The sequence below is a fragment of the Habropoda laboriosa genome, unplaced genomic scaffold (genome assembly GCF_001263275.1).
Source record: "Habropoda laboriosa isolate 0110345459 unplaced genomic scaffold, ASM126327v1 scaffold276, whole genome shotgun sequence".
NCBI classification, from domain to species: Eukaryota; Metazoa; Arthropoda; class Insecta; order Hymenoptera; family Apidae; genus Habropoda; species Habropoda laboriosa.
In genome coordinates, this window is record NW_017100410.1 from 652,221 (window position 1) to 673,212 (window position 20,992).

The following is a 20,992-nucleotide window of genomic DNA, read 5'->3' on the forward strand; positions in this document are numbered from 1 at the left end:
TTATATCGTTACCGGGAACATGGCATTACAAGACACGAAGAATGCTCTCATTTTGAGCAAATGATAGCACAAACTCAGGGACAAAATGATACCACAGATCATTGGAATGAAAAAAAATCTGTAAGTATTCGTACCCACGTGTTTATTATCACTTTCCACATTGCAATGACAATTGGAGTTTTTTTTTCGAAAGATATACCTTATGTTTTGTACCGTTTACTGTGTAATATTTGGTATATCTCCTCGAATTTCAAAGTTCATTTTGTAAATATACATTCGTAAAAGCTAGTAGGACTCTTGGAGTACTGACAAGTGATATTTAAAATTTTGTCTTTCGTAATTCATATTTCTGTGTTTCTGAATATATTTTGAACATTTTTAAAAATAAAATTTAATAAAACAAGTTTTGAGTTTTTTAATGTTTTTTTTCTTTTATGAACATTTTCTTTTACTGTTTTATGTCTACATTGACATATTGTTAGAAAATTTACACATAAATAACAAATCGTTGTGATTTCTCGTTGATTAAGATTTGTAGCGATACGAGAATTTATTGATAATTACAAAAATATTAATGAAATTAAGCAAGACTTGAACACGACACATCAGACCCTTAATTATACGCTAGCTTTTGCTTCTCCTTTAACTAATTCCATTGTTTGTGGTGCGTGTTGCCAGGCATTTGTGAACAGATTGTATCAGTTTGCATTTCACTTAGGGCAGCAGTGGGCCGTCCACACCAATACACCGCCACACCTCAAAAAAAAGGTACAGGACCAGTCTAAAATTTGCTATACCAACAAATTTTATTTAAGAAGACAATAAAACTGCGTATTCGCTAAGTACATTAGCCACAACATTTCAATGAAAGGTAAATGCATACATTATTATGTATTGCAGAGAAGAAGAAAAAAGTTACTCTTCCATCGACCGAAAGTTCATTGTAAAAGACTTACCCAGCAGCAGCTTCTCAATCAGTCAAGTCAATCCCAATCGGACGACGACTCCAGCCAATCAGTGGGCGGAGCCGGATAACAATCCAAATTCTTCCAGCCAGCATTCTACCAGCTCCAGTTCTGCTATCGAAAAGCATTATACTGCGACAACTTCCAGAAAATCTTGTTCTGCAATGGGAGATTCAGAAGAACGAGATATAGAGATGGAGGCCGCAGCACATTTATTAACGAAACAAGAAAAATCATTATGCCTCCAGCTTGATTTGAAGCCAACACAGTATTTAACGCAAAAAACGTTGTTGTTGCAAGTAAGTTACAATGTAGAAGGATTATTTTTTGCCTAAAGTTAAATGACCACTTAAAGTCATTGAAGTGTAAGTTATACCATATTGTTTAAAATAATTTTCAACGATTTCTTGGTGAAAGCAGGATACACGCTTCTTATAAGTAACATAATATTCAATCAACGTTTTTAACATTTTTCAATTACAATATCATTTTTACTTCTTCATTTCGTGTCTTCTCTGTGGCTTTTTGTTCTAAAAAGTTTCATTTGAAAACAATTGAAGGGTAAACACTTGGATCGCTTTTGTCTTCAGCAAAATGATCTCAAGCTGAGTTTGATTTTGGGCGGAAAATTACTCGTACTGTTACTATGAATTTTAGTTGCATTTTCTGTACGTGTAAATTGTGTGGTTTCAGGAGTATCTAAATGGTAATAGGAGATCAGGCGTTGTACCTCAGTCGGAACCAGAGAGTAAAATATTACATTATCTGGTAGCAAATGGCTGGATCGCGGCCAACTGATTAAACGTGTAAAAAATTAACGACCATTTCAACTCTAAGTCACCTTCTATTTTGCAAACTAAGTCCTAGGAATAATTACAATTTGAGTCTGATTTAATTAACATATATAGAGCAGGTAGAGAGAGAATGTGCGTGTATATAATTTAATATGTAAAGCATTCTTTGCTGCAATTTCCTCAAAGTATTGAAAAGTAAAAATTAAATGAATATATTGGCAGTTAAAGTGTTACAAATAGCGAACACAGTTGATTGATCACTTTACTTCGTTTCAGATTAACGAAAATGTTATTGATAAATAAAAGCGAAATACAAAATTTTTCGTTTTTATCGAATTAGAACTTACCGTTGTTTGCAACTATTATACCACAAACCACTGATACTCTTAACTGTTTTTAAGAAATGTACATTGAATAATCACAGCCGCATCGCGCGAAATCTTTTCGTTAACTTGTGTACTTGGTTCTAACGAACGTTGTTACCTTAGACATTTATTTAACTTTTAATGTTACTGTTGATAACAGTAGTGATTATTTAACACTTTTTGTCAGAAAAATCTCTTACACTGCCTTTATAGAGCCATTGAACATATTGCTCAATTCATTCTTCCACTGTAGTTTTCTTGTACAAATTATTAGTTGCACATACACCTTTCTATCTGTTTGGAATGTAATTTGTTACCATACTTGACAATAAGGAAATGCAAGAGAGAAATCACGTTGTAGTCAAGGTTTCTAGATCGTTGTCTAACGCTATGCTTAAACAATTCAGACGTATCTATCCAGAAACTTTTTAATCGATACTCTGTGTAACGGTGTTTGAAAGTTGCTGATCGGGTATCTGTTTAAATATTTAAATAAAAAACACTTTAAAATATTTATATAGCTGAGATTCATGAAAGTATTGAATATTACTATAGTGATAAGCTTAATGAACTATACATATGAACACGCATAATGACCTAAATATTTCTTCGTACTCTTAAAAACTTGTTCATTAAAAGGTAATTCTAAACATCTGACGCATGCATGATTCACGCGCAAATCGATACGTTTTATTCCAGTTTCTTCGAACGATTCAAAGAATATTCCTTATTGATAAAGCATGGTACAAAGAACAGATCATAAGAGAAAATTTGTTATTACCATAAAAATAATATATTAGGTAATTTATCTGTTACCCGTGTAATATTTGTACATAAAAAAAAAAAACAGAAAATAGTACCTTCTTAGTGATATTACTTTTAAAGCACAAAAGTAATGATGGTATAGTCTAACGAAAGGTTAAACGTATAGTGTGATAATGGTGGTGTTCTGAGCCAAACTCATATTGCAGAAAAAGACACTTTTAGCCTTCTAAAGAAAACGATTATTTTTCGTTGCTTCTAATGGTAGTTAATCATAACTTCTATTAAAAAAAAGTGAAAAAAAGAAGAGGGACAAGATGTTTATATCGAACACGTGGTTCTTTGATGCATGTCTCGGCAACTTTGAAACGCATTAACAACTATCGTTGAGCATAAACGTACAAGTCTGGTGCATCAAGGAACGACAAATTATTCAATTGCAAAATTTTGTATACATCTCATGTTTGGTACGCTTGAAAAAAAACGGAAAAACGAAAAAAAAAAAGAAAAGGTAAATCGTTTGCTTTAAAGTAATTCAGTACTTCCTAAAATATTCACGCTTACTGAAGTCTCGAGCACTTTAAGTTCGAGCGAAAGATTAACGCGAGAAGTTTATCTTGTATCAATAATATACATGTAAAAAATTGTGAAAAAAATTATATATATACACACACACATGTACATACATAAAAGGAAACTATTCACTTTTGGGAGTAGTTATTGAAACAAACAAAAAGAAAAAGAAACCATATGTATAAAGAGAAAGAAAGAATTTAAAAATCATTTCGTTTCGAAACAATACTTATTATGGCGTATTGCTTAAGTACTAGCTAGATAACGAAATAGGGAAATAGCTGCTCATATTTTTTACGGAGAGTAGAAGACTATTATCCCTTTTTATTCAACGTACCTCTTTTTTTCTGCCCGATCTTCCACGAACGGATATAATCATTTCTCTATAGATGCTTCTTCAAAACTCATTCTTACGTTTTCTTTTTTTTTTTTTTTTCGCCCCCCATTATTTACTTAGGGACGGCTTGAAAGTCGATCGATGTAAGTTTCGTCTCTTGTGATTTTTACGACGACGTTCGCTTCTGTTATTTAATTTGCACATCGATCCCTTTGTTTTGTATAATTTTTTTTTAGTTTCGTTTACATCTCTTGAACTGTCCACGTGTCTTTTTAGACACATTTTACATTGCACTTTTTTTCAAACATTCGAAAACATTTTTGTGTTTTCTTTTTTCTGTTTTCTTTAATTTTGTTTTCTTTGAAATCGTTCGTAACAACTTGCACAGATCGACTTATCCGTCATTTGACTGTAATATTCCTATAAGAAATGGTCCACTACAAATACAGACTGTTTAACTGAGCGAACGTAGATAAAAAGTTATCTCGAACGAAGAGGTCAGTACGCCTTCCTATAGCTACTTAAAGATATAGTAATTTATAAAGTCGGTATAGAGACTTTGCGACGGTCTTTGTAACAGTACACGAGTGCACTGCGTCGTTTTAACTTTTATAAAGTTTATGGAAATCGATTCGCATTGATACTTTTTTTTTCTGTTTCTGTTTAAAAGAGGGTGAAATACACAGTTGTTTTTAGTTCGAAGAGATGTGAGAGAGAGAGAGAGAGAGAGCGATCGTTTAACGAAAGAATGAATGTAACGGTGATTATTCGACGGGTTCGAATTGTTTTTTGAAATTAATGGGATCTTTATTGTGAGGTGAATATCGTATGACAAACAACGAGTTTGTTGTATCTAATTGTTCTAGAAATAATGGAAAAACCAATATTTCAAAGCTAAAGCTTTCATTCTTGTACTTGGAATCAAACAGTCGTTGAATGTATAAAATAAACTGTACAATAGGTATTTTCCCTTAAAATCATGCCTGTTACTTTCGATCTACCAACTATCCTTTGTATTACCCTAATCACTAACATATGAAGTTTTACAATTTTATTGAATAATTCACAGTGATAAATTGTTTTTTTCGAAATTTTATTGTGGTTTATTTTACTAGGTTAAACGAATAGATTCGACAGAATTGGAAAGTTATTAGTATTATTTAATATGATGTATTCTTATTAGTTTTTCTAATTAAGAAAATAAACAAACGCAATATGTATATCTATAATTTGTTGTATAAAAAAAAAAGTAATGTTTACTAATTTCTAGAGTGTCCTTTTTTTGTTTTATTCCACACATTTCTTTACGAAGTATTCGTTGTTATTTTTTTTCTTTACTGATTTTCGATAAAAATAGTGATACGAAATTATGAAAATGACTTATTCGTAAAATTCTGCGATACATCTAGAGAGACGAATATTACTTAACGTATATTTGATAATTATCGCTGCTAACCTTGAAACGAAACTTTCCAGAAGCGTTCTTCTTTTAACTTTCAAACAAAATATTTGTTCGACCAGTCAATTTCTGGTTACGTGTAGGTTCCATTCGTAATGTGATCATAAAGTGTTTTTATTCTTCTACGATGAACAGTAGACATATCTTCTCCACGATGTTCCGTAATATCGTCGTAGAATTCTCTAGGCGTCTTAAATATTAGTTCGTTCAAGGTTTTTTTTTTTTCATTTAAAATTCATAAATCCAATTGATTTATTATACTTATCGTCGCCGTTAATAGGTTACGAATTGTAATATGTGTATTTTGTTACAGACGTTTTAAACTGTTCTCTAAATTATTCCTACCCATTATTTATTTTAATTTCCGCTAATGCGACGTGATATACTGGGAATTGAATTTAAATTTTTAATTTCTGAAACCTTGATACCCCGTCTGAATTGCAACGGCAGTATTGTTCATTAATTACTCCAATTCATTTTTAATAGTTGATCCGTGCACGTTGCAACCGCCAATAGCGATCTGCGGAACGTCTGATCTTCGAGGTGTGATACATAACGTCAACTGCGTAATTAGGATAATTTACGATTACACTTAACCATGAAAGCCGCGTGTACAACAAACAATCACGATTAAATGAATACCGATAATGAGTCACATCAGGATTTGTCAGGATTTCTTGGATGAGAGACCTCTGACGTCTTCGTAAACTGTTTTTTTTTTTCTTTTTTTCTTCTCATATCTGCACGACGTCCTTCGTCATTCGTCCGTGCAACGTATACTTTTCTTGTCACCTTTTTCAGCCTCCTTATTTGTGTTCTGATTTCGTAAAAAGTGAATGCTACAATTGTACCGGTGATCGTGAAAAAAATTTATTCAAAGTATTCTCACTTTTACGTTTGTACATGTTCAAAAGTATTTTGTAATTTTCGAAAAATAGTTGGATTTTTAGGTATTTTTCAAAGATAATTTCACGTTACTAGAACGTTCTGGGGATTTTTATAAATAATACCAGTGTTCTAAAATATTAGCAATTTGACACGAAAATTTATTAATGGGAACATTGAGATATTAGTGGATGAATGAAAAATTATTGTTAGAGAAAATTTAACGATGACTAATTATTTCAAATAAATTGCTTTATTTCACTGTTTTCGAAAATTCATATGTAATAATATTAAAGAAATATTTGAGGCAGGAGAAAATCTCAAGAAAGCGATCCAACTTATTTGTAGAATAAATTTTTTAAACTTTATTGCGAAATGTAGAATAATCGCCAACAATGGTCATTAATTAAAAATTGTTGATGCGACCTTAAACTATATTGAAAAAGAAAATGTATTCACTCGATATAACAAAAGATAAGAAATTCAATTTTTTAAATTATTCGTTTAATTTTGAATTTATCAACTTCTACGACTATTAGTATACAACTGTAACACAAGGAAACGTTGAAATCTCTTCTCAATGCAAATCTAGTAACCTTGGGAGAAATATTTCTTGCAGGTACAGTTCATGAATAAATAATTCCCGATCTTTCTTAAATTCAATGCAGAACCAGGCGTTACATGTCTTCATTCAGTTTAACATTTTTCCTCAATGGGATTGTACAATTGTTGATTAATTTAACACGCTACATACTCTTCGGCGTTTCTGCGAATCTTCATAATAAATTCCATGCTTTCTCGTCGGGCCACGACTAAATTAATGCCGCGAACGAAATCTCGTGTTTTGACCTATTTTTCCAATTAGTTGCGTTCTTCGTTAAATGCGTGCACGGAAAGAAGATTGCACGAGTAACGATCGAACGTTAGCGAGGCAGGTTAGCGTGATAATTTGAAAAGTACAGTTATTAAAACTGTGTTGTAATATTTGAAACTGAAATTTTCTTGTTCAAGGTAGCTTCGGTAAAAAAAGTTAATTTATGCGAAAATTCTGTATTAGAATATATGAAAACGTTTATTTTATTTATAATCAAACCTGTTCCGCCGTCTCATTAGTCAGCAATAAATGTAACGATTCACGACCAGTTTAATTTTTTGTTCTTTTTTTAAGGTGTATATTGATTCAAATTCTGGTTTTGCAACGATTTCGTAATTTTTCGTAATCTTAAAGTATAGTCGACAATAAATTTTCAAATATAATTGAAAATAAATTTTTTAATATAAATGAAATAGTGATATCGAGAATTAATTAAAACAGTGATATTGAGAACTTCTCTTTTAAATATTCGTTAAATTTCGAAAAATAGAAATTCAAAAGTACCAATTCGAAAAATTGAAATAGTGGGAATATTTCGTGGATATCAGCGATTGAAATGAATTTTCATCTTATACTTAACGTAATTGTATTCCAATAAATTACAACCGCCGTTGTGGCGTGTCGGTAGCGAGTTAAACTTGTAATCCGGTGACTAGGGTTCGATTCCTATTTCAGTAAATTAAAAGAAAAATGGAATTATTTCTGAAAGTACACGATTTTATTTAATCATATTATTTCTTTATTGAAATTATATACAATATTTAAGTTAAATATACGATTAAAGATCACATTGATATGAATCACTTGAATGTTGAGTAATCAAGGAAATTCGATAAATCTTGTGCGCAGATCTAATGCTACCTCAAAAAAATGTATTAATTTATGGACTTATAAAACACTAACGCAGAAGTGTTATTAAACATCATTGATGTAACTCTAAGATTAATTATTCTAAGTTCCTAGTAAGAATTAACAATAAATGTGAAATGAATTCTTTCTTGCTAATACGATTTTCATTAACTCACAAGGTAAAGAAGAAAAAATTCGTAATTTACGGTTCTACGTGGTAATTATAAAATCTACGTGGTAGATACGGTTTTTAATTAACGAATAATAAATAATCTTAAACATAGTTTCATGACTTTAAATCGCAAAATTACAAGTTTCACTGTTTCAGAAATTAAAATTTATTTCTTGCAATAAATAATCAAATTTAATGTTTTGCATAACGAAGAAAATATTTAATACAAATTTTCTTTCGAGACATTGTTAAGTATATTCTGAACCTGTTATACCAATCCACGTTATTCTACACAAATGCTAAACAATGTAAATTACACAGAAACTGGGATTTCTTCCCAATTCTAAGTAAATTAAACTTTGCATCGAATCTTAAACATCGCGATGTATTTTACATTCTTGTTAGAATCAAATATTCGCCATTCAGAAGCCAAAATGACTAACTCCACTTTCTAAAATTCTCCCAATTTTAATATCAAAGCTTAACTCTTCATAGATAAAAAAAAAAAAATTTAATAAATTCAATTCAACGGAGTTAGTCACTTCTGCTTCTGAGCAGCTCGTACACTTATACCTGTTATAAATAAATATTATGTTCGACAGATTGCATAATACACGACAAACATCTACCAATCGTTTTATTAATCAAATTTCTGAATGGAAATAATTGCTTAAGTTATTGAAAACTGCTTTCAATGTTGACGCTACCGATTAAGACAGCATTCAATCAACACTTTTTCTTAAGCTGCAAATAGAAATTCAGTTTTCCAATTCACTGTCCCATTGTGTTATCGGTCCAGTTACGTATCACAGTGCTAAACAATTCTTATTGAAATACATTTTTTAAACATTCATAGTTACGTCTAATTAATTATCTTCTTCTTGGTATTTTATGACTAACAGTCATCCGACGACATAAAAAGGAAAACAACATTAAATATTCTTCAGACAATTTTCTTCTTCTCGATCTTCTTCGAAAGGTTTAAACGTAGCATTTAGAAAAAGACAAAGTGCAGCGTGCAAATAAAATGAATACCAGATTCAAATATATTACATTTACGTCATCGCACAATTCGATATTTCCTTATCATTGTATCTCGAGAGAAAGGTCGGTGAAGAAATCAGATTGAAAATAAATTTCTTTTGTCCTCTTTTCCAATTGCTCGTCGTTCAGAGAGACTTCATTTTCAGGCAAGTTTCCTCGAGAGTTTCCTATCTCGTTGAAATTACAAAAAGTTGAAGGAAATGAAGGATTTAACGTGAGAATAAAATTACAACTCGTTCTCTTCCTTGTGTTATTCAAACCTGTCCGAATATTTCATTCTTTCCTTCTTCTGCACACTTTTCCATGTTTTATCTCGTTCTCATCCTTGTGTTATTCAAACCTGTCCGAATATTTCATTCTTTCCTTCTTCTGCGCTCTTTTCCAATTTCTGGTCGTTCAGAGATACTAAAAAAGGACTCCATTTTCAGGCAAGTTTCCTCGAGAGTTTCCTATCTCGTTGAAATTACAAAAAGTTGAAGGAAATGAAGGATTTAACGCGAGAATAAAATTACATCCCGTTCTATTCCTTGTATCGTTCAAATCTGTCCGAATATTTCAGGAACCGTATTTCGTGTATGAGTGATAGGCTGTTGTACACGGTCACTGCACCAATCTAGGTTTCGCGTAAGTGGAAACGTTCAGGTGAGATTACGTTTGCAGGAAGAGAGGATTAAGCATCGGTGGCCGCAATCGGATGACAAAAAAAAAAAAGGCATTAAGATGCGCGTCAGCGTCGGATCAACAGACAAGTTGAATATTTTCCTGAAGTTCCAGCAAAACAAAGGTGAAGGTGGGGTAGTAGGCAGAGGCTTCCAGGTGGGGTTCGACCTGTATGAATTGCCGTTGTTCCCACTTTCGACCACCTTGGACCTCAGCGATTGATCCTACCACCAGATGCTGGACATATATAAATGCTGTGAGCCGGAACATTTCTAGAATTCAATCTAATCGCAGGTAACACATCTCAGGTGAGTGTTTCGCGCGGTTGTAACATTTTCTCGTGGAAGTTGGCGTCGTTTCTTAGTGAAAATGTATGTATATATGGGTAGGTGTTGTACTTGGAGATTTTAGGATGAACGATTGGTGGTTTGAGGATTTTAGTCATTTTTGGTGGCGAGTTTTGTGCGTTGAATTTGGAACGAGTACGAGGCTTTGTTCGTGTCCAGTAAGTAGATTTCAGTAGATTTTCGTAGGTTTCAAGAGATTTTGATGGATATTAATAGAACACAGTAGGTTTTGATAGAATTCGGTAGATTTTTTGGTAAAATTCAATAGATTACCGTAAGTTTCAAGAGATTCAGATAGATTTTAGTAGATTTGTTTTAATTTTAAGCAGAGTTCGGTAAATTTCAATAGATTTCAGTAGGATTCGCTGAATTTCTGTACATTTCAGTACACTTCACGTTCAGTAAGTGTCCTAATACTTATGAACTTGTACCTATTTCTTTTCTGGTCAGTGATTAGGTGTCTTCGAGTATCCTTACAAACAGCCATAACAACATTGTGCGTGGGTGTGTGTGACTTATTTGACCAATAAGTTGAAACATTTAAACTCTATACATTTTCAAACGAAGAGAAATAATTTACATATTTCTTTTTTAATTATTCAAGGATAAGTTTAATCTGATATTTTCAATTTCCTTCTGACAGCCATGAAAACCTCGGTGATTTGCTTGTTCCTTTTGGTCGCGGTTGCCTACGTGGCTGCTCGTCCAGAAGGAGAGACGTACACAAATAAGTTTGACCACATCAATGTAGACCAAATTCTGCAGAGTGATCGTTTGTTAACTAACTATTACAAGTGTTTGATGGACGAAGGAAGATGCACGCCGGAAGGAAATGAGCTCAAGAGTGAGTTGAGAATACTGTTGCTCCTTTTAATTATTCCTCCTTAACCCTGTAAGTTTCTTCAGTTTTTGAAAAATTAAAATCAGAACTTAGTTCTCACGTTTAACAGTAACACCGTTATTAAAAATTGTTTTGGGTGGAATCATTTGATTTAAAGGGGTGTATATTGTGATTGCAAGATGTGCACAATAAACGTACCTTCTTGTTTGGGAAAAACGTGGAAGCTAGCAAGAATATAATTTCTCACATTCAAGGTCATAAAAGTGTAGCTTATGCTATATTACGCTGTATAGAAAAAATTAGGTCTCATGAAACGGCATTAATCATAACGTACACGTTTTCGAATCGAATAATTCTTTCTTCTTCTTCCTTCTGCACTTAGTCCTCTTTCTATCGCATTAGCTGTTACCAAAACTTTTAGACTACTAAGTGGTAATGTAAGCTATGATGTTAGACGTTTCTCTGTCAGCTCTATATTTTTATCATCACCTCCGTATTTACATCCCCCCTATAATTACATTAAAAAGCAAGCTTGTAACATTACATAGCAATTGCCTTCAGAAATCAGAGCGAATCTAATATAAATCGAAACCATTTTTCTAAACGAGCCACTCATAAGCCAAAAATTGACCAAATTTTTTTTATTTATGAAGAATTAAACATTTGTCTTGATACTGAAATTAGAAAAGTAGGAAAACGCGAAAAAATGGAGTAAATCATGTTGGCTTCCGAGTGGCTGAAATATCGCTAAAACCGTATTTTCTGCATTTATCCTTCCTTCTCTGACCATCTCTTCAAACTTTCAGAGATCTTGCCCGACGCTCTGGCCACCGAGTGCAAGAAATGCTCCGAGAAGCAGTATGAAGTGACGAAGAAGGTGATCAAGTATCTAGTGGACAACAAGCCCGAAATATGGAATAACCTACTGAACAAGTACGACCCGGACAAGAAGTACAGGGTGCAATTCGAAGCGGAAGCGAAGAAGATCGGCGTGAAAGTTTAAACACGTCACACGAATATACGCGACGGGAATTCACGGAGCTCGAACTCAGGGACGAACGGAACGTTCTTTCAGGAAATTATTCACGCCCGTAATGAATACATAGACGACACGACGATCGAATGATAATTAATAAGCGGTTGTAGCAAACATGCGAAACAAGCGGAAAACGGACCTCGACACACCAGGCAGTGTATATAATTTCACAAGCGTACACATACGTGCTTACATGAACTCGAAGCGATATTTGTTCCTTTTTTTTTCTTTCTGTTTTTCTTTGAGAATAAAGTTTTGACCAAAATTTTCATCAGTATTCGGTAGCATTCTACCGTTCGTACTTCTCCTTATATTTTTCTTCTTCGATTTCACGCAACGAAAACTTGGTTTGCCCGCGATTACTTTTTAGTGACTTTCAAAATGGTCACCGTTTAGAAACGGCGAGGAATATCGAGCCTAACCAAGACGACCGGTTGCGTAATTCGAAGAGCGACCTACCAGTAATTTTATCGATGCAACCTTGATATTAAGTCCACCATAATTTTCTTCGCTTCTAGTGTCTACTCGTAGACGGAATTTTCTCATGTGCTCGATGCACACGCGGTAAGTAATTAGATGAATACGCAAGTGACTTCATTTTGTGCGGGAAATTTTTTTACCTACTAACGAGTGTGGTTTAGTGTGAGATGATTTTTATCGATGTTAATGTTAACGCAGTTTTTACCGACTGAAGGTAATTTGTAGTTTAGAGAAAATATATTGTTCTCTGTAACAGCGAAGATGATAAATATTTAGAGAGAAATTGAGTGATTAGGAATAATTTTATTCAATTTCGACGACTCCAAAAATTAGGCGTTTAAGTTTAGTCTTAAAGTGGACAGCGAACACCTTTCTTCATTGCTGTTAACATTCACACTGTTTCAGTTTACTGATAGTAATCAGAGAGAAATTTTTTATGATAGTAGAAGTATTAAAAAAGTGTTAGGTATTAAGTTGAGTGATTATTCAAATTCAAAAGCTCTGCAAACACTTTCTCTCTAACCCTATTTTAATACTTACATTTTGTATCTCCGTTTCAAATTAACAAGTAAAATTTTCTTTGTTACACTGTAAAACACTATTTGTAGAAATATATATACGAAGGTCGCTCGTTTTCCTTTCAAATCTTTCCAAGATTTATTCCCAAAATAGGTGTCGAATGCAATTAACCCTTTTTGGTGTCTAAAAATTTTAAAAGTTAAAATTCCAAGTTGGAACTGCAAACATTTTAAAATTAAACATCCCAAATTTGAACTTGAAAAGTATTTTAAAATAAAGATCCCAAATTTGAACTTGGAAATTGGTGGTTTGAAAAATAAAAATTTCGAAGCACGCAAAGTACAAGAATCGAGGTACAAAAAGCGCTAACAACACAGTACCGGAAAATATTCGAAGGTGCGAACAGCGGTGAAAGGGTTAACATTATTTCTACGCTGTTTCGATACTTCTCACTGATCGTCAATTTTTCGATTATCGTACAATTATTCCACGCAACGTTCGAGAACACAGAACCAGAGAAATAGTCGTGCTCCGTCCGATATTCGTTCATTTGTCGATATTAATCGTTTCCCCTCGTACGAACAAGGTTATGAAATATCTACGAAACGAATTACACGGGAAATTCTCAACCTTTGCAATTGAGAAATCCTTAGCAATTAATAGGAGCTACAAAGGAGAGAAAAGTGTAAGGTTTGCGTGTCAAGGATTTCTTCTCTGACCAACAAAGGAAATATTTCACAGAAAATATCCCGAATGACATTTCTTCAACGTTGAAAGACGAGAATGCCTGGCTTAGAAACTGCAACGAATCTCGGTCTTCGAGTGGAAAAATTGAAAAAGAAATTTCTCAACTATTATGTCACATCGTGTCCGTCCTTGTTTCGTATTTGTTACGATCCAATAGGCGCTCACAGAAAGACACGTGCCTTTGTTGGCTTTTTTCTTGGCTTCTTTATGGGTGTTATTTTTTACGAATACATCATCGTTGATTTGCAATTCGATCCGTACGTTACTGCGTGTCTCGGTGGCGTCGTAATTATAATGTTATCGATTGGTTGCGCTTCTTCAATTCAGGTAATTACCACGAAAGCTACTTAAGTTGTTACGACTGATTTACAGTTTCTTGTAAAGATAACTCGAACTTTTAAGAGCGCGTTTCATCAAACTTTTAGGAAAAATTTCAACTTGATTGGAAACGATGTCCATGGAAATATCTGTTTTTTTATTGTACACTGCCGGCGGAAAGTTTGCTGCTAATTCTTTATTGATTTGAAATTGATACTGTGGAGATGAATAGCACTTTACCTCGTTTCGATTGATTTGAATGAGAAAAAAATTCGTTGGAAAATTGTTATAAATGCTAACCCTTTTTGGGGCAATTTTTGTGCAACTTGCAATGCACAGTGATTCCAAACGTTTGGCCGGTAGTGTATGTTCTTTTTTCAAATACTGTCGCTTTAACTGTGACAGGAGACGTAAACGTCAGACAAATGAAATTATCTCTTTAATTTACGTAAATATTGGTGTCCGTAGAGACAAGTGAGTGGAATTAAAAAATTGAGCGGAAATGAATTGCAGCAAAATTTTTTGGATCAGTTTTAAAATTTTAATTGAAATCAAAGTATTAAGTTTCGGATTACGTATATTCCTTTTTCAAACCTGTCGTTTTAACTGTGATAGGAGGAGATGTAAGAGTGTGGCGCTTAAAATTATGGTTTTAAATGAGACAGTATATTTCAGATGGTGACGGTTCGAAAAATTTCCTAGTGACCTTTATATTTTTCTCGTGCAAACGTGTATTTTTATAGCACTTTCTTTCTGAATACAACCATCATAGTTTCCTTTTACGATCGTGTTTCGATGGTTGTTTGCAAGAAGAAGAAAGAGTCGTCACTTTTTTTTTATTATAATACTGACTTATACTTGTAGAAAGTGTTCGATTTGACGAGCTATAATTAATATACAATAACAATTGTCTTACGCGTTTACGCTTTAATACATTCGGCAATGATACGTTCTTTAATTGAAAGAAACTATGGCGATCGTTTTGAGAAAAAAGTGTGTTGTAATCTGGCTATTAAAAAGCGTATTTCCATAGGTGACAGAAAGTAAAGGTCGCCGTGAAATCTTCGAAACGTCTCCATCTAAATAGAACGATTTAGCAGAATCCGTACTAATGATTCACTTAAAACCATACAACTTTACATGCACATAGGTTCTCTGGGTCAGAAAAGACCCGAAAATCGTATGTGTAACAATTTTCGTTGGATAATAAATTTTTAGCGTAACGTTAAGAGAACATAAGCTTGATAACGGCGAAAATTATGAACCTTCGATCTACCAACAACAAAATGATCCAAAATGATCACGTTAAGCGGCACACCCTGTGTACGAACCGTGAATAATTCTAAAGTTAAATTATAGTAAGTAAGACAGTTTCGATACGTGGTTATTATGGATAAAGCGTAAGATGAACACAAAGATTCTACGGAATCGATGCTGTAATGAATTGATAATCGTGACTGTGACGTGTTCCAATAGTTTGCGCCGGTGATTTGTCAGTTAATACCTTCTTCTTAGCACGCGTCAGAGGCTCGTTGAACGATTGTAAACGTTTAATGGCCGCATAAAGCTGCTTGTTAATTAATTACGACGAGATAAGTGTTGCATGAGATTTTAACAAGTAGCTGGATTAATGTTACTTTAAGACATGATGCTGGAATTATGACATACTTTGCTGTGCGTTTAATGAATTCCACCTATAAATTCCCCGTCGTTATATTCTTTGTGTAACATGTAAGTACTGTCCTACGCTGAGAAGATGACGAGCGGAAGGAATGCGGGTCTCGTTAGTTGCAGCTGATACACTATAAAAGTCAGATCACACGCATTTTTACTATTGGCCGAAACGGTGTAATCTGCTAATTGATCACGTGTCGGCGAGCCTCAAAGGTGGGAAAAGCGGCTTGTTTTCCTCGCCTCTGTGTCGTCCCGCTCGTCGTCTTTTCTGCGCAGAACTGTACATGCACGTGCGATTTTTTGGAAAAAGTTATCAAATTCTGTTTTACCGACGATCGGACGGTTGCTACAATCAATTTGGGGATACTGATTGTTTAAGTTCCGAGGATTCGCGGACGGAGGTCTATGTTGAGATACTGATTTACAATTGTGAAAGTGTTTGGAAATATTTCATTTGCGAAATATACGCATTTTACCTGTTTACCTTTTTCTCAAGTGCAGGTGAGATGCGTTTGCATTTTGACGATTCCAGCTTTCTTCGGCCGAGCAGGTCGCAGTATGTTGAGAGCGCTGATTTTTGGCTACATAATCGCTGGACCGCTGTTCAATCTGGTGTACAACGCGAAGGAAGTTGTGAGAACGTTTAGTTGCACCTCGCAATTGACGTATAATCTTACGAAGACACGATTCGATTTAATGTTCGGTCCGTTTCAACAGGTAAAGTACGTTTGCCTTTTCTATTTCATAGGATGCGTAAACAACGTGTTTGCAAATTATGTAATATCGATTGTATTGAAAAATGTGAGAATATACAGGGTGGGTCGCGTTAAAGAGGCCATTTTTGGAAAAACTTTTTTACAAATGTCATGTTTTTCTGGTCTTTTCTTACATGAATGTGTATATTTGTTTCTACCGTGTGTTGCAGCAGACATTAATGTGTATTTAAACGTGCATAATAATATAGCATTAAAATGATATTGGACTCGACAATTTTAAATCAAATGTGAAACTTCCTCTCATTTTTTGCCATTTCTTCCATTAAAAGAATTTTTCTCCCATCTTGTTCACTCCTTGATACGATTTAAACTGTGTGTAAAAATTTTCTCGTACCACCACAGCTGGAGAAGCAGGTAATTATGTGCATAGTCTAGGGTGCCCGCGATCGATTCCCGGCTGCTCACGAGGATGAATCGAATGGACGTGGAAACTGATGTGCTCGTAAATTGCTTGAAGATATTGTACGAAAGGTAGGTAAGAATTATGAACGGTACTGTTTTAAAACTTGGATATTATTATTTCTGTGTCGCTTTTGCTGGATAATCGGTGGAGGGTTCTAAGAATTCGATTAGTAACTTTATTTGAGGGAAGAGAACACATTTTGGGAGGTTTCAATTGTATTGTAAGTATATTTCATTTCGAGTGGGATGAAATTTCTACTTAATACAAAACTTGTTTTAATAAGGAACACGGTTAATGCATATATTTTACATACAGATGCTTTCGTACAAGCTGCATTATCCACAGATGAATAAGTTGAAAATGTGGCTTAGCACTTTTTCATTTGAACACAAGTGTTCAAGTAAATGCTTGTGGCAATGTTTTCCGTACAAAGTACTGCATACAACAATGTTTTACTTATCGTACAGCGTTACAAACGAAAATACAACATTGTCACACGCGCGGGCTCCCGAAAAAAGCACATTGATACAAAACGCGTAATCGATTTGCAACTTTGTTGCCGGGAGTCGCTCCCGAAACATGCACAATGTTGCAAACGCGTTATCCGGTTTGCAACTTTGTTGTCGCCAAAATTTCACATTGTTGCACGACGCCCCGTTTTGCAACTTTGTGCTCTTTTCGCGAGAGTCTCCTGGCAACAAAGTTGCAAGCGCGATGCCCCCTTTTGCAACTTTGTTGCCGAGAGTCGCTCCCGAAACATGCACAATGTTGCAAACGCGTTATCGGGTTTGCAACTTTGTTGCCGAGAGTCGCTCCCGAAAATTGCACATTGTTGCACGACGCCCCGTTTTGCAACTTTGTGCTCTTTTCGCGAGCGACTCCCGGCAACAAAGTTGCAAACGCGATACCTCTCTCTTGCAACCTTGTTGCCGAGAGTCGCTCCCGAAAATTGCACATTGTTGCAAACGCGTTATCCGGTTTGCAACTTTGTTGTCTCGAAAATTTGCACATTGTTGCACGACGCGCCGTTTTGCAACATTGTGCTTTTTTCGGGAGCGACTTTCGGCAACAAAGTTGCAAGTGCCATCTCTCTTTTGCAACTTTGTTGCTGAAGCTCGCTCCCGAAAAATGCACATTGTTGCAAAACGGCGCGTCGTGCAACAATGTGCAAATTTTCGAGACAACAAAGTTGCAAACCCAGAACGCGTTTGCAACATTGTGCGACTTTCGGGAGCGATTCGCGGCGACAATGTTGCAAACTCGGTAACACGTTTGCAACATTGTGCAATTTTTGGGAGCGATTCGCGGCAACAAAGTTGTAAAATGAAAGTTCTTGCTTGCAACTTTGTTTCCGGGAGCCGCTCCCGAAAAAAGCACAATGTTGCAAAACGGCGCGTCGTGCAACAATGTGCAATTTTCGCGACAACAAAGTTGCAAACCGGATAACGCGTTTGCAACATTGTGCAGTTTTCGGGAGCGATTTGCGGCAACAAAGTTGCAAACCGGATAACGCGTTTGCAACATTGTGCAACTTTCGGGAGCTATTCGCGGCTACAATGTTGCAAACTCGGTAACACGTTTGCCACCGTGTGCATTCGAAAATAGTACGAGTTAACGATGTTACATTCAAGCGTAGTGCTTGTAATAATGTTTGCATTCGAAATAGTGCTTCCAACGATGTTGCATTCGAAAATAGAGACTGCAACAATGTGTGCATTCAAGTTTCGGAGATGAACAGTGAAATAAAAGTATCGTGCTACTTTAAAAGTCACCGTTCAACGATATAAAAGTTCTTTTCCTGTTACCGCAACAGTGTCCCACGCCTCGATCAATTTGCAACCTCAACTCATACGGGAACAAAGGCTCCGCGCAAACAAAACGTCATTATACATTCTCAACATATTTCTTCACCCCTATAAATAACCCCTCTAGGTAGATGGTCTGTTTTACGTGGTTCACCCTGTATAGTATTCACTGAATAAAGCAAGTTGTAACATATTGCTACGGAATATTATTTCAACATATTTGTCAAGCTACAACTATTACAAGCTTACAAAAGTAACAGTACAGTAAATAATACAGGGTGGCGCAAACGTCTCTGACACATTTAAGGATTGCTCCTGAAGGTTTGCGAAAAGTTATGGAAAATGTGGAAGAAAGAGCATATTTGTATTATCAAGGAGAACTTGGTGACATTTTTTGCGTTTAATGGAAAAAGTCGCGGTGCATGAAACTTTAGTTTTGCATTTCAATTGTTCATTTTACTTTTCTACCCTCCGATTTATAGAAAGGAGAACAGAAGTGTCAAAGACTTTTGCGTTACTCTTTTGCTAATTGAATTATATTTAACAAATACAATTCACCAACGCATAATTTACGATACCTCGATAGTAATTTACAATTTTACTCTCTTTCATGATAATAATTTATACTTTTCACATTTACTACATTAAACAATTCCAAATATCTTTCGAAAACGAGAAGATCGTGCTTTTTCGCGTTTCTTCGCAGCATCGTTGATATCAGAAAATTGTCGTTATCATTAAAAGGCAATTCTTGCTATGAAAGCGGATGCAAACGAGGTAAAAGACACTCTGTCCTCGGTGAGGGATTTAATGGGCCCTGTTGTGGAAGAAATAGAAGGGGAAGAAGAAATGTCGCGGTTAAACGAGGAAAACGATTATTTGGACGAGTTGCAGGGCGATACGAAAAGGAGCAAGGAAATCGAGGAGAAGCATGAAAAGCAAATTGAAAAGGCTAAATCTGACGCAGACATGTACGAAGCTAAGTACAAGAAGAAAATCGAGACCCGATGCGAGGAGCAGCTTAGTCGAGGTGCAGGAAGATGCAGGTATGCGTTGGTTTTCTTTCTTCTTATTCTTACAAACAATAAAACAAATAAAACTCAATGAATAATTCTTTCACGTGTCTTTCGAAAGTCTATTCGTTACAATTACGCTAAACGAAACAAACTTATCGGATGACCCAATAGATTCAGCCGTCTCTAAGTCGTGCCGGTAATTCAGAAACACCCTGTACGTGTATAACAATTTTAAAGGGACATGTTCGGAGACGCTTACAACAAATGCTACGACAAAGTAACTGTATTCGTTGGTTGGCTCCTCTGTTGGCCAATGAAACTGACTTTCGTTTGCAATCTGGTCCAAGCACTGGGTGGTTCCAGTATCTGCGATCCTGAAGGGAAGGTTGACAGCGGTATCGGTGAAGGATACGTCGCTTTAAAAAGTACGCATTTCAATATTACTTGTCTTATTACACAATCAACTGTTCCTATTCGTCGTAAGCTTTGAAACAATTTAAAAATCGGAATTTCAAGACCATTTTCTCTCTTATTCGGTGTATAGGGTGTTTCCTTTAACTCGCAAAATTGGAATATCTCCCGAAGGACTGAACTTACCAGAAAAATATTTTTACTTAATTTAATAATATTAAAATTTAACAATCATTTAATATTTAACATTTTGTTTGATACGAAGGGGGACGTCATATGGTGCAAATTTTATTTTTTTTTGCAAGTCTAGTGGTGGCAGGGAAATTTCAGTCAAATTCATTTTTTTAACCCTTTCGCTACGACAGTGGGTGACTGCCGGTAAATTTTTAACCACACCTGGAAAGTTTGTTATTTTGATCGGTTTGGTCTTTAAAATTCGCTTTATTAAATTAAGGTGCAAGCGCGTAAAGGATAAAACGAAGTATTGAATTAAGGTGGAAGTGCACCAAAAGGCTCCAGAAGTGTAATGCGTGCACATTTTCGAAACACCTATAGGCGCCAATAGTAATGAAAGGGTGAAATGGAAACATATTTCTTTCTTTTCACGGTACGATGGCATTTGTTGAGATGAATTCAAGAATTTTCCACACGAGGTCATTTATCGTTGTAAAATGTTGCAAATTATGTCACAAATTCGTGAGTTCCTGCGGACTCAGGTAAGCCTAAATCACTGGTTGATAGCTGCTAGGCTGCCCGCTGTAAACAAAAATCTTCCAGCATTGCGAGTTAAAGAAAGCACCCTGCGTCATATTGATCCGCTGCTTGTGAAGCCCATTTTCGCGTTGTTTAAAGTTCAACGAGGCGATAATTCTTCAAAGGT

At 35.1% G+C, this 20,992-nt stretch overlaps 3 protein-coding genes across 3 annotated transcripts in view; all 3 read left to right on the forward strand.

Moving 5' to 3' along the window:
• LOC108575473 (transcriptional adapter 2B) overlaps positions 1–1,781 on the forward strand; it is a 3,729-nt gene extending 1,948 nt beyond the window's left edge. Inside the window, exons 9-12 of the mRNA XM_017938289.1 lie at positions 7–120; positions 719–768; positions 901–1,264; positions 1,659–1,781. Of these exons, the coding sequence (XP_017793778.1) occupies positions 7–120; positions 719–768; positions 901–1,264; positions 1,659–1,763 (633 nt within the window). The 3' untranslated portion in view covers positions 1,764–1,781. The remainder of the gene's footprint in view (positions 1–6; positions 121–718; positions 769–900; positions 1,265–1,658) is intronic.
• Positions 1,782–9,955: 8,174 nt separating this feature from the next.
• On the forward strand, positions 9,956–12,023 carry LOC108575479 (ejaculatory bulb-specific protein 3-like). The gene is made up of 3 exons (XM_017938298.1): positions 9,956–10,047; positions 10,730–10,930; positions 11,734–12,023. The coding sequence occupies exons 2-3, from the start codon at positions 10,732–10,734 to the stop codon at positions 11,928–11,930; spliced, it is 396 nt and encodes a 131-aa protein (XP_017793787.1). The 5' UTR covers positions 9,956–10,047; positions 10,730–10,731; the 3' UTR covers positions 11,931–12,023.
• A 1,722-nt stretch (positions 12,024–13,745) lies between these two features.
• Positions 13,746–20,992, forward strand: part of LOC108575474 (DC-STAMP domain-containing protein 1) — a 9,605-nt gene continuing 2,358 nt past the window's right edge. The window contains exons 1-5 of the mRNA XM_017938290.1: positions 13,746–14,036; positions 16,203–16,418; positions 19,430–19,731; positions 19,939–20,147; positions 20,991–20,992. The exon at positions 20,991–20,992 is cut by the window's right edge and continues 513 nt beyond it. Of these exons, the coding sequence (XP_017793779.1) occupies positions 13,746–14,036; positions 16,203–16,418; positions 19,430–19,731; positions 19,939–20,147; positions 20,991–20,992 (1,020 nt within the window). The remainder of the gene's footprint in view (positions 14,037–16,202; positions 16,419–19,429; positions 19,732–19,938; positions 20,148–20,990) is intronic.